Here is a 19,165-nt window from a genome sequence, read left to right as displayed (position 1 = left end):
AGTGCTTTGCCTCTACTATATCATTGGAGGTAGAGGTTCTTAACCCCATTTTGCAGATAGGGAAAGAGAGGCTGAGAAAGGAGAAGGGCCTTGTCCAGCATCATCCAGTTTTACTGCAATATATTGAGGAGCTGTGATTTTGCTATTGTGAACTCATCCTGCAATGACAAAGAGAGCAACCCTTCATGTGGAATATTTGCTACCTCCTATGGCCCACGAGCTCAGTCCCCTGCAGCTCATCTAGGCACGAGTCTCAATGAAAGGCGTTCCTCAGATGATAGACACTGTCCATGTCCAGTTGACAGTACCTTTACGAAAGCTTGTATTCCTTTGACTCGCCAGTCCCTAGGACAGCACCTTGCTTATAGTTGTCCCCAAGGTGTTGAAATTAATTTGACTGTTTGTATAATCACACAGACCTAAGACTGGGCATTTACTGGCACAGACCATTGATCTCTTTGATCTAGAATGGTAATTAAACAGATGGACTTTAGGAAATGAAGCATGGTATAGTAGAAACAGTCATGAACTTAGAAGTCAAGAGGACCTGGGTTTCAGGCGTGATGCTGACGGTTAATTGCTATGTGACTATGCCCATGAAAAAATTGCTTCATTTCTCTGCCTCAGTTTTTTACATTTGAAAAATAGGAATAGTGATATCAATGGAGAGAGGCAGTGTTGCATAGTGGATAAAGATCTGGCCTCAGAGTGTTCTATGCACTGCACCATCTAGTTGCCCCAGCAACTCTCATTATTAAGAAGTTTCTCCTTAACATCAAGATTAATTTTCCCCTTTCCTCAATTCAGTCATTATTCCCTCCAGAGCATATGTAGTATTTTCAAATTGCAAAGTTCTTAGCTCCTGTGATCTCATTTGAACTTCACCAAGACTCTGAGAGGAGGGTCAATTACAAGTGTTATCATTCCCATTTTACAGACAAATAATCTGAGGCTGAAGGAGATGAAGGGATTGGCCATGGAACCATCCATTGTGCCTTTCTTATCTCTATTACCCATTTGAGTTTTCCTGGTCTAGAACAGTCTATTTATGCAGTTAAGAATGGGATTAAGTAGGCATCTATGTGGTGCAGTAGATAGAGCACTGGGTCTGGAATCAGGAGGACCTGAGTTCAAATCTGACCTCAGACACTTAATAATTACCTAGCTGTGTGACCTTGGGCAAGTCACTTAACCCCATTGCCTTAAATAAATAAAATTTAAAAAAGAATGAGATTAAGTAGGAAGCATAAGGGTTCAGGGGTGCTTTCCTCCACATGGGGTGGGCCTCTGTGCTCTGAAATATACCTGAAAGGTTTGGCTTGATTTTATTTGATTTATATAGTGCCATTTACTAACCATTTACAATTCTGATCTCATTGGATCCACACCATAGCCCTGGGAGGGTATTAAACTTCTACTCTAGTAGAAAAAATAACACCCACCCCCTCCAAGAGCTTATAGTCTCTTTCCTGGGCTCACATTTGACCAGGAGTTATAACATGTACACAGATCAAAAAATAAGGTAATTGAAGACACTAACTAATGATGGGGGTGGGGAGTCAAGCAAGGTTTCATGAAGGAGGTGGCACTTCATTAGGCCTTGAAGGAAGGTGAGAATTCTCAGAAACAAGATTGACTGAGAAGGGAGCCCATTCTAGAGAGGACTGAGTAGGGAGTAAAGGGGAAGGAGGATGACCCTTGTGACTGTAGGAGCTAGGAGATGGATTATTGGGTTCAGGAAATGCTAGTTGAATGGAACATAGAACAAGTAAAAGAATGCGAACTAAGCCAAGAAAGGTAAGTAGTGGCTGCATAGGTGAAGGCTTGGAAAACGGGAGGTAGTAGGGAGCCACTGAAGATTTTTGAATAGGCAAATAATGTGATAATATCTATGTCTTCATAAGATGATTTTGGCAATTGGATTGAGAGGAATTGGCAAGGAAAACTTTGAGAAAGAATAAGATGAATTAGGGATTTATTTGTAATAATCCAGGTGAAAGACTTGGGGGGAGATGGCTATGTGAGTAGAAAGAAGGAGAAAGATGTGAGAAGTAGTAGATAAAATCAAAGAGACTTGGCAGGGTATAGACTGCTGCTTTGAAGTCAGGAAGATCTGAGTTCAAATCTGATCTTAGACACTAGTTATGTGACTGAACAAATCACTTAATCTCAATTTCTTTTCCTGCAAAATGGGAACACTAACAGCACTACCCTCCCAGGGCTATGGTGTGGATCCAATGAGATCAGAATTGTAAATGGTTAGTAAATGGTACTATATAAATATTGCCTATGATTATGAGTATTATTGACTATAGAGGATAAATAAGAGAGGAGAGTCCAGGAGGACTCCAAGGTTACAGATTTGGATGACTAATATAAGGCTAAAACACTCAGGGGGAAAAATTAGTTTAGGACCAAGCAGAATTTTTTAGGGGAAACAATGATTTTTGTCTTTATCAGGTTGAGTTTGTTATGCCATTGGGGAATGTTTGAGAGGCAGATGTGGGGTTAAGGTTCAGGAAGGTTAGAGAGGAATCAATCAATAGATTTGGGAGTTGTCACTTTGAGATGACAGTTGAACTCATTGTAGTAAATGAGAGCCTTATATGGGGAAGAGAGAGAGAGTGTTCAGAGGAGATAAAAAGGACCCCTAGAGTCTTTGGGGTGTCCAGCTTAGTGGGTTGGGAGTTCGGGCATGAGCAAAAGGAAACAGCCCAAGAGGTACATGGGAGAAGATCTAGGAGAGTGGAGATAGTTGATGTTATCCCAGGAGGATTCAATGGAGAACATAGGGTCATCAATTTAGTTGCTTTAGAGGTCATCTTGTCAAAGTCCCTCATTTTGGGGAGCTAGGGAAAGTGGGGCTTAGCGGTGAAATGGTTTGTCTAGGGTCCCAAGATAGTCCGTTGTAGAGGCAGGCCTTCTGCCTTGTAACACTGCTTTGGTGGTCCTGGATGCCTTGGATAATTGTGAGGTCTGTTTCTTTGGTCTCCCCTCATGTGTTCCAGGGCTTTCCATGAAGGCACACCATGCATGTGTGGGCTGGTCAAGGGGAGGAAACTCAGACTCTCATTCTATTGAGATACTAATTGGGCTATTTATCACCTAGACAACCCAGATTTGAGTGACACCCATGGGAAACCACAACAACATCTCCAGGGATGTTTGGGTCACCCCCCCCCCCCAGTTGTATAAGGTTCTGCCCCCAGGATGTTGAAAACAGATTTCTGATAGGAGGTATACAAGGGATCCCGTGAGTGCGGAATGCAGCAGGCTTATGAGCTCAGCCATTAGGCATCTCTTGGTGGGAGAGAGATGGGAAAAGGCACTGCTCCCTGCCAGGACAGCCAAAGCACCTTGAGTCAGCATCACATCCTTGACTTCCACCACTTGGGGTCCCACTTGTTCAGCTTTGCCTTCCACTACTAGGTCAATGGTGGTGGAAGGGTAATAAGTTTGGAAACTGGGGGCTTGGGTTCAAATCAAGCCTTGGCCACTTACTATGTCACCTTGGACAAGTTATTTCCCATCCCTTGACTCAGTGTCTTTATCAGTAAAATGAGATGATTAGCTTGAATGGCTTGTAAAGTTTCTTTCAACTCCACATCTAGAATCCTGTGATTGAATTTTTACCTGTAAAAAGGACGTTAATACTCATCCTTTGGATGCCTCCTCCCTGGCAGGGTTGTTAGGCTTAAATGAAATGGTTTGCTTCACAAACTTTCAAAGTGTTCAACAAACATCAGATATAATTATGATGATTCTCCTTCAAGTCCGGAGTCCTGCAGAGCAATCGATGCCAGTGGGATATCAATCCCAATTCAGAAAAGCTTGGCTAAATATCAGGGAGGGTTTCGTGAATACCACCAGGGTCCCACAAATTATTTTTGTAGAGAATGTTCTGTTTTGCAGAAGACTGATTTCTTTTCTGAAGTTCAACACCAGCACAAAAAAATCCTAAGGTCTTTGTTCTCATTGCTGCCTTTATCAGACAGCCTGTCAATTATTCTTCAAAACCCTGGACTGTGAGTAATTAAATTACACATTGGAAGCCAGTGGTGTTAGTTCATACCTGCATGTTAGGATATCTTGTAAAATCCATGGTTTGGAGTTAATGACTCCAGTGGAAAGTGAGTGATTTTTTAAAAAAAGGAAGAAAAAAGACTTTAATATAATTTCAAGAACCTAAAGCCAGAATTGATCAGCTGGTGTTTCATTTTAATTCCTGGAGATGTTCCTATTAGAGGGTTTCAGAGTCTGGGGAGGAGCCCTTTGCCCTCTGTGAATAAATCTAGACTTGGCTTGTTGGGCTTAGCTATGAATGGAAATCGATCATGGGGCTCTGATCTTGGAGTTGCTTTCTTCGGGGTATAATTACCGTGAATCCTCCTGGCTCCACAGCTTGTATTTAAAAGGATTGCTTGATGGAATCAGATTTGCTACTGATTTTCATGATTCAAGAAAGTATCTATGGCCAAGGCCTTACTTTGACTATCTAAAAAAATCCTAAAGTGAGTTTTCTAATCTGAAGTGACATTTGGATATTCTCTCTCATCTCTCCTCTCTCCCATCCTTCCTCAGATTTAGGAACCTCAAGATTTCCTTACAAGCTAAAATATTGGGTGACTTCCCCCTCTTAAATACTATTCTCTTATGTCTCTTGTTTATTCAGAAATCCACAATGAAGTATGGGATCAAGGGCTTGTGGATGCTCATATTTGTCAGGTACTTGGTCCCACCTTACCTACCCAAACTTTGTGCTTCCTCATCTATGGTAAAAACCTTCCTGATTCTCTGAGTGACTATGCACATGTCATTCCAACTCTATGGGCCTCAGTTTCCCTAATCCCAATGGAAAACTAGATGGCCTCTGAAGTCCCATATCTCAGGATCCATGATCCTCTCTGTGACCTTGGACAAGTCACAAATCCTTTGGATCTCAGTCTCTCCATGTGTAAAATGGGAGGGTTGGATGAGATGCCCTCCAGGGTTCAAACCCCCTGGAGCTCTGGGATCCTCTCTGTGGCCTTGTGCATATGTAACCCCTCTTGGGGAAGCAGTTCTGCTGCAAAATGAGGGGGCTAGATTGGCTCAGCTCTGGATCTAATGGATCTGTCTTTGGTGAACACAATCATTATTTGTTGAGATGAAGTATCTTTGGATCAAGCTCCTTCCTCTGTCTCCAATCCCCTCTTGCCTCTTCTCTAGCCCTCCAGATTCAGAGGCATTTCCTCCCTAAAATGACTACCTCTTCTCATGCTTATTAGCTGAATGATCCTGGGTCAATCATTTACCCTTTTCCAATCTCAGTTTTCGGCTCTTCACAATGGAGGTAATGCTAGGACCTGCCTTCTGGAGTTGTGAGCTTTCGATGAAATAATTACATGAAGTGCTTGGTAAATATTAAGGAGCTATAGCATCACCAGCTGTTATCGCCAGTGAGGATGAACACTCTTGAAGGACAGGACCATATGTCCTTCTATGTCAGGGGTCTGAGAACTGGGCTAAGCATATGGTGGATGCTTAAGAAAGGCGGTCGAAATGTTCCAGGCCTAAGATTTATGACAAAGACATCTTCATCAATCATCCAAATAGTCTCTATATTTGATTTAGTACAAGTGACAAATTCTACCCCCAACTGATGAGCTCGAGATGTCCTGAGGGTATTTTTCAGGATATTGAAGGGTTTGGAATGTGTATCAGATGAGAATCAGTAGAGAGACCTGGGTATGTTTAGCCTAAAGAAGAGACAGTTCTGGGACATGAGAACGGTCTTCAAGTGTGCTAACAGCCATCATGTAGAAGAGGTTTTTTTTCTTTTTGACTCTAAAGGCTAGGACCAGGAGCAAAGGGGAAAATTACAAAGAAGGCAACTGAGGCTGAATGTTGGGAATAGCTTCCTATCAATTGGACTTGTTTCAACATAGAGAGGGTTGCCCCAAGAGGTTCCCACTCTAACTGGATGACCACTTGTCAAGTATGAAATAGTGAGGATGCTTTTGGTGAATGGGCAGCTGCCAAGGTCCTCCCACCACCCAGTCCACCCATCCTCTTAAAATAGTGCCATCTTGTTTGTATTGATGTTTTTGGTATGGAGAATCTAAGTTGGAAGTGACTTCAGAGCCCATCTCCTTTAGCTTGCACCTGGACAAGAATTCCCTCTATATCAATGTCTCTCAAATGCCAAACCAACCTCTGATGGAAGACCTCCAAAGATGGACAGCCATTCCCTTACCATGATAGTCAATTCCATCCTTGAAGTCTATTGATTGTTAGAAAGGTTTGTTGCTTTTTAATCCTTACCCCCAAATCACCAACCCTCTGGTCTAACCAACACTTAACACAAACAATGCTATGAGTCATCATTCAGCTTTTAAGGGGAGCCCTTCATTGAGGGAGAGCCCATTACCTCCAGAGGTAGCCCATCCCACTTTGGGATTGCCTCAACTACCTGGAAAATTTTTCTCATCATAGAATTTGTGTTGGAAGGAACATGAGAGACTGTCTATTCTAACTCATACCTGACCAAGAATACACTCTAAAACCTGCCCAAGAAGAGTATTCTCTCCATTCTCATCCTCAGCTAAAATTTACCTCTAAGTCACTGCCACTCATTGTTCCTAGTTCTGCCATCTGGACCCAAACCTTATATATCAGTGTCATCCTTGGGCAATATTTGGAGAACAATTCTTTTACTTATAATTAATTGAATTTAGCATCATGCTTATTGATTTCAGGAGAATAGTTAGACCAGTGTGGGATTAGAATCACCCAGGAGTTTTGTGATTACATAAAGGATTTGTGATGGCATAGTGAAAGGTTGCTCTTTGCCCCCGATTTTCTACATAATATGAATAATGCAGCCAAGCTGAAAAAAACATCTAAAAAGTAATTAGATATTTATTTTCCAGGCCCCATCAGAAAATTGAAGACACAGAAGAAACCAGTGATGAACTTCTTGTCCGCCTCACATCTGCGGTAAGGTTATTAAATGTGCTTAACTTTGGATCTTGATTATAATTATTTTTGAATTTGTTCTTTTACTTTGTCCTCATCATTAGAGTTAGATGGGATCTGGGATTCAATTCAGTTCACTCAACTTGCCATCCAGGGTGGCAAACACTTTGTACTAGTGGATGGCAGATGATTTCTGGCCAACTCCTCAGCCCTAGGCGGCCTTTTCTCTAATCACGGAAAGTAAGGGGCCAATAGAGAAGCATTTAATTAACCATAAAGATGCCTTCATGTCTAGTGATGGTTTTAGGAAATGTGAGCAAATTTCTCTGTGATTGAATTAGGAAGGGAGCCTGGCCATTGGTTTGGAAAATATTGGCCATGTCTCTGGGTGACTCTACAATTAGTGGAAAAAGCTAAGTTAGTTCCAGAGAGTTCAAGCTATATAAATTGTGACCTTGAACTTAGCAGAGAATACCAAGGTAAAGAAAGGGGATTTTCCCTTCTCCCCCACCATATTCACTATGGCATCTGACTGTGGAGCTGCTTGCCCACTATGGCATCATCTTCAGCTGTTTGAAAGTCATTCCGTTACAAAGAATTCAGGGCATACTTGAGGGAGGAGACAACATTTCCTTCAGATGGATTTGGAAATAGAGGCAGTAACTCAAAGAAGGGAGTGGCTTCAAACAATTTGAGTCTAGAAGCATCAGAAGAGAATCAATTATAGATTTGTATGAGAATTAATCTAGGCTCATGTTCTTGGATTTTCCAGACATACAAAGACAACAATTAGATAATTTTTACCTTTGTGGAGTTTATAACCCACTAAGAAGGATAACAGCATCCTAGATATCTGCCAATAAAGAATTCAATGCATTTCAACTTACAGAAATTAGGGGACTGGGGAAGACTGACTAGGGCAGTGTAGCAAGCCTCTGGACCTACTCACCCAGCTCATACTACCCTCGAATCTCCAGCCAGTGGTCTATTGCTTCTGTCCAAAGAGTCGTAGAGGTAAATCTGACACGTTGAGTTTTCTATTTTGGTTACGTCTGGACCCCTATGGGTGTACTGGACATTGATTATCAGGTCGAGGGTCAAATTTTGGCTCTTTCCCTCAAAGAGCATGTGAACTTGGACCAGTTTCTCCTGTTGGGGCTTCAGTTTCCTTCTCTATAACTGCTAAGTCCTACTTTTGCTAATTACTATTTGTGTGATGGTTTTTCTGCTTATCGAATAAAAGTTGGATTGGGTTGTTTCTGAGGTCTCTGTCACTCTAAATCCAGGAGACCATATTCTTTGATCCTATTTATGTTTATATTAAAGAGAGATTTTCAGCAGAGAAATAAGTGAGGAATTCTCCATATGAAAAAAAAGTGCTTTTCAAAAATACTTGCTTGGAGAATCTTCTCAGGAATTTGGCTTGGGTCTTGCCTTTGGTTATATAATTGTAGAATGATTACTTTGTTTTTCAGTCATGACTGATTCTTTGTGATCCCATTTGGCAAAGATACTATAGTGGTTTGTCTTTTCCAACTCATTTTACAGATGATGCAACTGAGGTAAAGGACTTGCCCAGGGTCACACAGCAAATAAGTCTGAAGTCAGATTTAAATTCAGGAAGATAAGTCCTTTTGATTTCAGACCCTCGGCTCTATCCACTGTGCTACCTTGTTTACTTTGTTATAGGGCTCTTCAAGGTAGAATGAGTGGGAAGCAGAATGGGCATGACACTAAAGGGAGTTAGCAGGGCATCCCCTGAATTTATCCTGGGCTGAATGAAATAGAATGAAGTCTCTCCAACAGTGAGTACTCCATGATTGTGACCCGAACTTTAAAAGGACAGAGGTTGCTGGGGGCAATCACAAAGACAAGGATTAAGGAGGAAAACATCACAAATAAGCGAGTCATACACATGGTAGGAATGACCCCAGCTGGCATTTAAAGGTCACAGTCCCATGGAGAGAGGGAGGTCTTGGAGTCAGGACTGCCCAGTTTTAGGACCTAAATCTGACACAAGACGGCTCTGTGAGCTGGGACATGCTGCTTCCTGGCATCCAAGGCAACACTCTTGGTCACTGGAAGTTTGAGATCATTTCTTAATCCTCATCTGTGGAGGGAACTTCTAATCTGGCAGCTAGCTGTACTGAGGAAGGCACTGGCTATTCTCAGAATGTTCCCAGGTTGTCAGTCTTTCTTTACTTTTTCCTGTCTCTGACATCTTTTCCAGAGCATCCAAGCCTGGGGCCACTTCCTTTGTTCAACCCTGAATTCAATAGCACATCTGGATGAGATTTCTTTCCCATTTCCTTCAGTTTTTCATGCCATTGCCTTCCTATGGACTTCATTGTATCCAGCTTAAGATATCCAACTATATATCATGCTCTTGGGTTTGCTGGACATACAAAGACAAAAATTGAATATTTTTTACCTTCATGGAGTTTATAACCCACTGAGAATGAAAACAACATCCCAGATATTTGCCAATAAAGATTTCCTCCACAAATGGATTGTGAGCTCCTTCATCCATTCCAGGATCTGTTATTTTACATATAGATATAGATATAGCAATATATCTATATCTATATCTATACATAACAGACCATTGCAGGGTCTGTAATTTTCCTTCCTTATGTTGGTGAATAGTTGTAATTAAAATGAAGAATAGGGAACTCAGTATCTGTGGCTCAGCTCTTTAGTTTGAGCTGTTTGGACTCAAGTTTCTTGGAAGCTCACTTTCATGAAGGAGGTTTTTTTTTTAACCAAGGATTGAGGATAGATGTTTTTGCTATTGCTATTGTTTTTGAGTTGTTCAGTTCAACCCTTCATGTGGGGTTTTCTTGACAAAGATACTGGAGTGGTTTGCTATTTCCTTCTCCAGTGTGTCCCCATTTTATAGATGAGGAATTGAGGCAAATGGGGAACATGTCTGTCATATAATTAAAAAGTGTCTGAGGCTGAATTTGATTTCAGATTTTCCTGATTTCAGTTCCAGAGGACTATTTACTGCACTCCCCTGACTAGGTTTCCCAGTGGTTAGAGTAGTGGATGATGATGGTGGTTGTTGTTGCCCACCTCTTTCTGATCCCATGGACCTCAGTGTGCCAAGGTCTTCTATCCTCCAAACACACACTGTTTCTATGCCATTCCTCTTTTCCTTTTGCCTTCCATCTTTCCCAACATCAGGGTCTTTTCCAGTGAGTCTCACTTTTTCAGTATGTGGCCAAAGTATTTGACTTTCCAGTGGATTAATTACTTGAAGCATTGGTAGATTTGATCTCCTTTCTGTCCAGGGATTCTCCAACATCACAACCCAAAAGAGTAGAGGACAGATAGATGGTGATAGTGATAATTTACATGGAAATTTAAAGTTAGCTAAGGTCTACTTGACCCTCTCTCAGTTGAGTTTCAGTAACTCTGTGGAGTGAATATTAGAGGTACCATCAGCCTCATTTGAGTCCTATATCAAAGATGCTAACTGGCTGCTCTGTGCTCACACAAAAAGCAAATATCAGAGGGGCCATTGGAACTCAGGAGGTTTAACAATAATTTAGATCCACACCGCTACCCTCCCAACACAGCCATTTTGCAAAAGTGAAAACTCGAATTTCCAAGAAATGAAGTGAATTTGCCCAAGGTCACAGAGTTAATAATGGAATTCAGGCACTGTAGTCTTTCCACATTATATTGTTTGGGTTCAGTATAAGGTTGTCTGAGAAAGAGTTCAAGAGATGTGGGTTCTCTGCCGGGCAAGCAGGCATTCTATTGAGTGCTATGAAGGCACAGCAGACTGAGAGTTGAGACATACTCTAATAAAGAGAAACTGGTACATGCTCATTTATATAAGGCAGAGAAAAAGAAAGTAAAATCAAAAAGAAAATGTTCTTTTAAGGTGATTCTGGATGTCAGAAGTTGCTCCCAAGAATCTGGATGATGCTACCAAAGGATAGTTAGAAGGGACAGAACTTTGTTATAAATATGCTAGTTAGGGGAGTTTTGGATATCAAAGAGAACCCCAGGTTCTTTGTTCAAGTATTTAAGTCTCTAGGCAGACCCTGGTCTTCAAATTGTTATGAATGCTTCCTCAATACTTAGTCCAGAGTGATTAAATTTTTTTTTGTTAAGATATCTTAGTGGCACACATCTCTCAAGGTGGGAGAGGGACGGGGAATCCCCCAAAGTTAGGTCTTTTAGGCAGTTTGAAAGGCTTTGTTCCTGCCCCTTCATGCCAATCATTGGCTTGGGGGTACAATCTAATTGATACATTAATCCCCATACCTCCTCCTTGAGCATGGTAAAGGAGAAGGTCAAAGACCCTAGGTTAACTTAGAACTAGGCTTTTGATGAGATTGAGGCTAAATCTTTTGTCTTAACTGCCCATAAGCAACCATATAGGCAGACTCCAGTCTTTGTAATGTAAACTAACAATTCTCCTTTCACATTCTTGTAGAACCCAACCACCCCCATATTCCTCACAATTTAAGGACAAAGATAGCACTAAGCAGACCTAAGAGGCAATCAGAAGACAAAAAGACATTGGGCAAGGTCAGGTACAATAGAGAGGCCTTGGGCAGAAGCAGGGGCAGTAGTCCCCGTCTTGAATTCTGGGTTTTAGAAAGGGCTATCTTTCGGCCTCATCTGACATAGAGCAGATTAGAATGTTGGGACTAGGCCCATTACTTGGGACATGATCAATATGACTTAGAATCCAGGCCTCATCCGGACCTTAGTGGACTCTCTTAATCTCATTCAGAATTTTGGAATGATATCTTTTATGATTAGATGTTCACTAAGGACAGATAATTTTTCTCCAGGTCCTCTTTTGCCCCACAAGCCTCATGCAGCCCTCAAAGTCCTTTCATGTGACATTACTACATTTTATCATTGTAATACTCATTGTTAATATGGATTACATTGTAGTCATAAATAAATATTATCTATCTGTGGCCCTTAACAAGGTTTTGTGGGGTGATGGCTCCCAGAAAAGCTAAAAGGTTGGACACCTATGAAGCTCAAACAATTACTGGGGGTGCTCCAGTTCTTCCCCTTACTCTTGCTCATGGAATTTAGGGCCGAACACATGAGTCCATCCCCCTCACTTCTATTCCTACCCTTGCAATGGGCGTCACAAGATGGGCTTCTATTTGCTGCAACACTTTTCTATCTTAGACTTTTCAAGATTTTCTCTCCTCCGAGCACATCTAGATTTCTTTTTTGACCATCTGCAGGGAGTAGGCAGATCTGGATTGGTGCCAGGCTTATGTGAGTTGGGGGAAGGAGAAACCATCAAGAATAGAAATGATTTTTTGAGGGGGGGGAGAACCTCTAGAATTGGAATACCAGAACCCCAGTATAGACTTTCCCTGAATGTGGCAGAAGGGCCTTGAAGATCATTCTGTTTATTGGATGGCAGACTTGTGGAAGATGCCATCCTTTCTGAGGAACCCTTTGGGTCACCTGGAGGCCTCCCAACCGGTAATGAGTTAAACTAGACTTCAAATAAAGGAATAGAATAAAGGAAGCGAACCCTTGTTTCAGCTTGCCTCCCTTCCTGACTACCTGCCCCTTTCTTACCTGCAGGGAAGAGGATGCTGACCTGAGTGGACTTGTCTCTTTCTGGGGAAAGACTATGAACTCTTCTCCCAGGGGATGCTTGACCTTTTGCCTCTTTCTTTTGCAGAGCATCTGGGAGGAGAGCAATTGCTCTGTAGCAGGTCTGTTGGAGGGGAACTCCAAGACCCACCCTTTCTTTGCAGTCTGGGCAGCTTTTAAGGCCCCTGGGGTTATCCTTTGATTTGGGTGGGGACCAGGATGGAATAGGGAGACAGCAGCTTTGATCCTACTGGAATTCTTGCCATACTCATTCTTTGTTCATGACAGATATCATTTATACATATTGTTTTTAGAGTTCTAAGATATTTTATATGACTTTATCCTCATAATTGCCCTGAACTGAGAGAGCTTGCCAATTTGGGGGGGGGGTCAAAAAGACATGGGTTTGAGCCCTGATGATGACTCATATTGGTCTGGGCATCACCTTGGGTAAGTCACTTAACCTCTAATTGCCTTCAGGAAACAGGGTACCTAAGCTACTGAGTAGGTGCTGATCTACTGAAGTGATACTACAGAGCCAAGTTCGAATCCTCCCTCTGACACAACCTGTGTGGCCAGGGAGTAGTCCCTGAAGGTTAAAGAGATTTATTCTTCTCATCTGGGGACAATTTCTCAAAGTAGGGACAATAGTGCCTTGTATTGATGTCCCAGGGCTGTTGTGAAGGTCTAGAGGCATGAGATGCCATTGCATCCAACCTCCTATTTGTAGGGAAGGAAACTGAGACCCAAAGAGAGGAAGGTGGTTGGATCCAGGTTATCCAGATAGTGAGGAGGAGAAACAGGTTTGAACCCTAGACCTCTGACTTGAAATCTGTTCCGAAGACAATGGAGTCAAATGGCCCCAAGGATGAAGTTTCTTTTGGTTCCTACCCAAGCCCAAGCATCTCTGGGGCGCATTGCAGCAGAACCCAAAGGAAGGACGAGGATTCACCATAATGGGAGCTGACATTTACATGGAGCTTCAAGGTTTACAAAGCACAGCATTCATTATGCAAACAAATACAGAACTGTATGAATGACTCACACAAAAATAAATTATGCATTCCGTTCTCAAAACATGGAAGCTGCTTGGCACAGGAGAAAACAGCCCATATTTTGAGTTAGAGGTCTTGGGTTCAAATTCTGCTTCTCCTCCATACTGTCTGGAAAGTGAATAATGTGGGGTCAACCCTTCATCTCTTTAGGCCTCAGTTTCCTTCACTAGAAGTAAGAGGTTGGATTCAATGGCATCTTGTGATCTCTTGATTCTCACAACAGTTCCTATTTTGAGTTGCTATTTTGAGAAATTGTCCCCAGATGAGAAGAATAAATCTCTTTAACCTTCAGGGATAACTCCCTGACCACCAGGTCTTGTCAGAGAGAGGACTCAAATTCAACTCTGCTGACTCCAAATTTGGCTCTCTTTTCATGGTCCTCTGCAACCTCTCCATGGTACTGTTTTAAGTATCTGTGTGATATCTCTAGGCTCAGAGCTATAGATTTGGAAGGGACCCTGGAGATCTCTGAATCCAGTCTCTTCATTATTCAGATGAGGAAACTGAGTAAATAAGGAGGTAGGTGAGTTGCCCAGGGGCAGAACTAGAGCCCATATCTTCTTGGCTTTGAAGCCAGCTCTCCATCCATTAAACTCCACTGCCTCTCTCTTAGTCCAATAACAATTAAATCATGTGACTTGTGGAAGATTTTTGGCACAGAAACTTGCCTTGGTGAAAAACATTTTTTAAAAGAAAAATATAGCTAAGAGTTATAGGTACTTCTCATTGAACTGTCATTCAAAATATGGAAATTAATTTCATTGTAGTCGGTAAGCTAGGCTGAAGCTGAAATCATTTCCTCATCCTCACCCCTCTTCTTCCTCTGTGGATTCTATCTATCTCAGTTGAAATCCTATTTATTCCACTTTTTCTAGTGATGCTTCTGTGATGATCCCTACCTGAAGAGGGTTTGGATTCTTTCAAGAGTCTCCTGACTTCTCATCATTGTGGAGGGAGCCTCTCCTGACTCCTCATGGGGGAGGGGGTCTCTTGACTCTTCATTGAGTACTTCTTCCAATATGATGCTATCCATTCCCAGGGCAATTATAGTCTACACAAACCTTATGGTACCGTCTTCCATTGCTTTGAACAGTTTTTGTCTTTGATTCTCACCATTTTGATTTGTACCCCCTTTCTCCTGATTAGATCACACATTTCCTTAGAGCTAGGCCATATCTTTTACTTATTTGTCCTCCCCATCCCGTCTACTAAAGTATCATGAGGAAAGTAGAAGCTTCACATGCAATTTGAATGTACAGACCCTGAACCCTGTTTCAGGTGGTCTTGCTTAGAGCCCCTCCCTGGGGAACTGGGGGGGAGCAAGCCAAATTATCCTTTGGTTCAGATTCCTTAAGAGGATACTCCAAGGGTGGTTAATGCAGCCTGTGATGGCATTGAATTTTATCAGCTGCCATGTCTTACTGGTGAGTCTTCCTAAACTTGCAATCCATTAATGCCCCCAGGGTGGGAGGGCAAGGAAGGGGAGGAAGGAGGGGAGCATTCATTTAAGGGTCCAACCTGTGCTAGCGAGCAATTTACCAATATGATCTCATTTGATCCTCATAACTACCCTGTCAGAGAGGTGCTATTGTCTTTATTTTACAGTTGAAGAAACTGGTGCAGACAGAGGTCAAGGGACTAACCCAAGATCACACAAGTCATGGCTGAGATTGTGTTTGGACCACATGAGCGGATCCAGAACTCTATGCACTCTGGCACCCTCTAGCTGCCTCAGCCAGAATTTTTTCTCTTCAGTAAACTTAATGTCTATATTTTGAGAGAAAAAACCAAAACAACCTCTTCTCTTTTGTCAGAAAGTTGAGGCAGGAATGTAGAAAGGAGCATCAATCCCTGGGCTCTGGACAATTTCAATTTTTCTAATTTAAGCCCGCAGTTGGATCCAGATTTCTTTTTTTTTAGGGTTTTTTTTGCAAGGCAAACGGGGTGAAGTGGCTTGCCCAAGGCCACATAGCTAGGTAATTATTAAGTGTCTGAGACCGGATTTGAACCCAGGTACTCCTGACTCCAGGGCTGGTGCTTTATCCACTATGCCACCTAGCCACCCCTGGATCCAGATTTCTTGACTTGACAGTTTTGTTTTGGTTAGCTTTTCTTTCACATTCTGGTCCCAAATTTGCAAAAAGCTGTGACTACTTTATGGTTCAGAGGCTTGTTCATCCAGATGATTAATTCAATGTGAGTCACCGTTGTTCAGAAACCAAGGAGACATTTGCCCCTCTGGACTGGCCAGGGTGATGTCAATAAGCCTTTTCTCCAGGTGGGGTTGTGTCTCCAGAACCTAGTCCCTTGGCCTGAAAAGCCATGAGAAAGGGAAAAAAAAGGACTTTTTCTGATGCCAGGGGGTGGAGTTGCACCTTCTCTACAGAAAATTTAGTGCCTTTGGCTTCCTCTGCTCTTCTCTGTGGGCTGACAAGCCCTAGTTGGTACAAGAATATCATTTCCCACTTCTTTAGTGTTTTGCAGTTTATAGAATGTTTTCTCCCTTTGGGCAAGCCATGCAATCTCTCAGCCTCAGTTTCATCAGCTGTAAAATGGGTGTGATAAAATTCAAACTGTTATAACAATACTATTGGGCTTCATGGGGTTGCCAGGAGGATAAATGAGGTGGTAGGGGCAGCTAGATGGTACGGTGGATAGAGCACCGACTTTGGAGTCAGTTCGAATCTGGCCTCAGACACTTGCCACTTACTAGCTATGTGACCTTGGCAAGTCACTTCACCTTGACTGCCTCGCATCCAGGGCCACCTCAAGTCATCCTGATTCCTATCTGGCCGCTAGACCCAGATGACACTGGAGGAGAAAGGGAGGCTGGTGATTTAGCATAGCTCCCCTTACTCAAATCCAATTCATGTGCTTGCCATGGCATCACCTCCCTGAGGTCATGGTCTTCTTGGAGAAGGAAGGACAAACACCACCAATGAGGTGTTGTGTGAGAACTTTGTAAGTATTAGCTCCTTATTCGTCATGATCATGGTGGTGGTGATTCTCCACCACAGCTTCTGGAGCAGGTGGCGCTAGGAAGCTTTCCTACTTTGTCCATGGGAAAGCAGATTCAGAAGGATGAAGTTGCATGACCTCCAGTAAACACCTGTGATGATATTGGTGTCCAGGCTTTGACTTGTCACCAAAGAGCAAGGTACCAGCTTAGAACAGAGATTGTATTATCATGAATTCCTAGCAGGTTGAGGCTGGGTGACCCAGGGCAGGTCACTTCCTAACCCAGTTTCTCACCTACACAGCAATGTTTTCTGAGCTCCCTTTCTGGTTGCCTCTGAAGAAGTGAGTTAAGCAGCTTGTCACTGTGATACATGTTGATTTGGGGAAATCTAATCATGTGAATTCTTCATTTACTTGGAGTTATGTTTTAGCATCTCAAGTCTAAGCAGTATTTTGTTCATGCAGAAAATGAGTATCTATGATTGCTAATGATCCGTTGGCAAATCTCAATTTATACACCTGCTGTTGCTGATGGAGAAAATGAAGGCTCATTGTTTTATACCTCAGAGGGCCCATGGAACACAACCTTCTCTGACTTGACAGATAAGGAAACTGAGGCTTGGAAAGAGAAGTGATTTGTCCCTTCTCGTAAAGTTTAGGAAGTAACAGAGAGAAGAAAGGCAGGTCCTGCCTTCAAGGAGCCTACAAGCGAATGGAACCTGTGATTATTAAATCAACAATAGAAATATAAGTTAGCATGAAAATAACACAAAGAAAATGACAGTTCCCACCCTCAAGGAGCTTACAATCTAATGGCACCTATTATTAAGAAACTAATGATAGAAATATTAGCTATCGTGAATTAATACAAACAAAAAAGTAACAATCCCTATGCTCAGAGGGCTGACCTAATGGGGCAAGGCAACACATATAAGGGACTGAGTATCAGTGGGGAAGGTGGGGAAATTGAGGGTCATGACTGGAGAAGGTGAAAAGTGAGCAAGATGGCCCTCAGACTTCCTCAAATGGAAGCTCCAAGCAGGAACTGACCAATGAGAGGAGTAGACAGCATCCAGGGAGCAGGAGGAGAAGACTGTCTGGGCAGAGGTGGGAAAAGCTAAAGGTTCCCAATCAGAAAGAAAAAAGAAATCTTTTTTTTCAGTCTCTGACAAGAGAGGTGAGGTGAAAGCCCAAGAGTTGTTTCTCACATTTAATTTTTAGCGATGGGGAGTACAGTAAAGCATCCTGGACGGGCAGAGTCTTGATCATATTCCATTCTCTCAGGATTGGAGAGTCATCCAACCCACCTGGAAGGATCCCCATTAGAACATACCTGATGAATGAATGTTCCTTCATCTCTGAAGATCTTCTAGGAGGGCACCTTGGGTCTTATGGAGTAGCTCCCTTTACTTAAATGGTTTTCAGGTCTTTGAGTCTCTTCTGGCTCCTTCTGTCCATGACTTTTGGTCCTGTCCCCTACTGGGGCCAAGGAGTCAATGGAAGCTCTTGGATGGCTCTTCTTAAAAGGCAATAGTATTTTGGGAGAGAGGGGGTGAGTGGGAGCATGGGGAGGAGGGCTATGGGATAGGGAAACCTTGTGGAGGTAAAATAGACATGACTGACAACTGAGAAAAGCATCAAGGACGACTGGCCTCAGCCACCCAGAGAGTTATTTATGAGCCAGTCCTTTGAGAGCTTCATTTCGTATCCCAGCACTTAGCCATCACAAGGTAGGATAAGCAACATTTACTGATTGATAATGATTAATAATAATTAATACTAAGTATTAACCTCTTTGATCCTCACAAGCACCCTGAGACATAGATAGTTATTGTTCCCATTTTACAGTTGGGTAAAGTGAGGCAGAAAACAATGGTCCAGCAAGTAAATGACTAGGGTAGGATTCACACTCAAGGCTGCCAGATCCATGTCTGTGTGTGCACTGTGCCCTCTAGTGGACAACAAGAAGAAATTCTGACAAAAATGATCGAAAGACCCCAGTCATTAATCATCAGGTGTCACTGAGCTTGGTGGGTGCAAAGCAGGGTCACCAAGGACTTAAGAAGTGAGAGGAGGGAGGAAGGAAAGTGAGAATCCAAGACCAACTTTTCTAAGAGTTTGACCATGAAAGGGAGAAAATCAGCAATCGGTGCTTTTGGGGGGTGCTCAGAGAAAGGCTTCCTGAAGGAGATGTCCATGGGTTTAGAGGCAGTGATTGAAGGGACAAATGGAGACAGGAGGGTAAGGGTTCATGGCACAGGTGAGAGTTGGCCTTGGCAAGGAGAATGGCAGCCCCAAGAGAAGAGAATGGGGATGATGATGTCAGGGAGAGGTGGGAGCTCAAGGCCTCCAGAAAGAGGGGCAGGGCAGGTTTGTTGACCCATGGATTGAAGAGATAGGAAACGTGCTTGGAGCAGCCTTCTCAACCCGAGGAAAGGACCTTCTGTTGTTGTTTTAGAAACTTCAGAGTTTATTTTTAAAAGAAATGTTTGTTTTCCTGTGGAAGTAAAAACTAAAGCAAAGCCAAGTCCCTGAGCAGCTCGGAACATTGTGGTCCCAAGGCCCGTTCTCAGACTCCAGGGGAGACAGTTCGACCTACCTGC

The 19,165-nt window shown here is 42.7% G+C and overlaps 1 protein-coding gene across 1 annotated transcript in view; it reads left to right on the top strand.

Moving 5' to 3' along the window:
- LOC141494001 (rap guanine nucleotide exchange factor 5-like) overlaps window positions 1-19,165 on the top strand; it is a 163,278-nt gene that overhangs the window by 63,187 nt on the left and 80,926 nt on the right. The window contains exon 6 of the mRNA XM_074195202.1: window positions 6,912-6,978. Coding sequence (XP_074051303.1) covers window positions 6,912-6,978 — 67 coding nt within the window. The remainder of the gene's footprint in view (window positions 1-6,911; window positions 6,979-19,165) is intronic.

Source organism: Macrotis lagotis, chromosome 7 (assembly GCF_037893015.1).
Source record: "Macrotis lagotis isolate mMagLag1 chromosome 7, bilby.v1.9.chrom.fasta, whole genome shotgun sequence".
Taxonomy (NCBI): Eukaryota; Metazoa; Chordata; class Mammalia; order Peramelemorphia; family Peramelidae; genus Macrotis; species Macrotis lagotis.
Note: the sequence above shows the minus strand (reverse complement) of the source record. Positions and strands in the feature narration are given on the sequence as shown.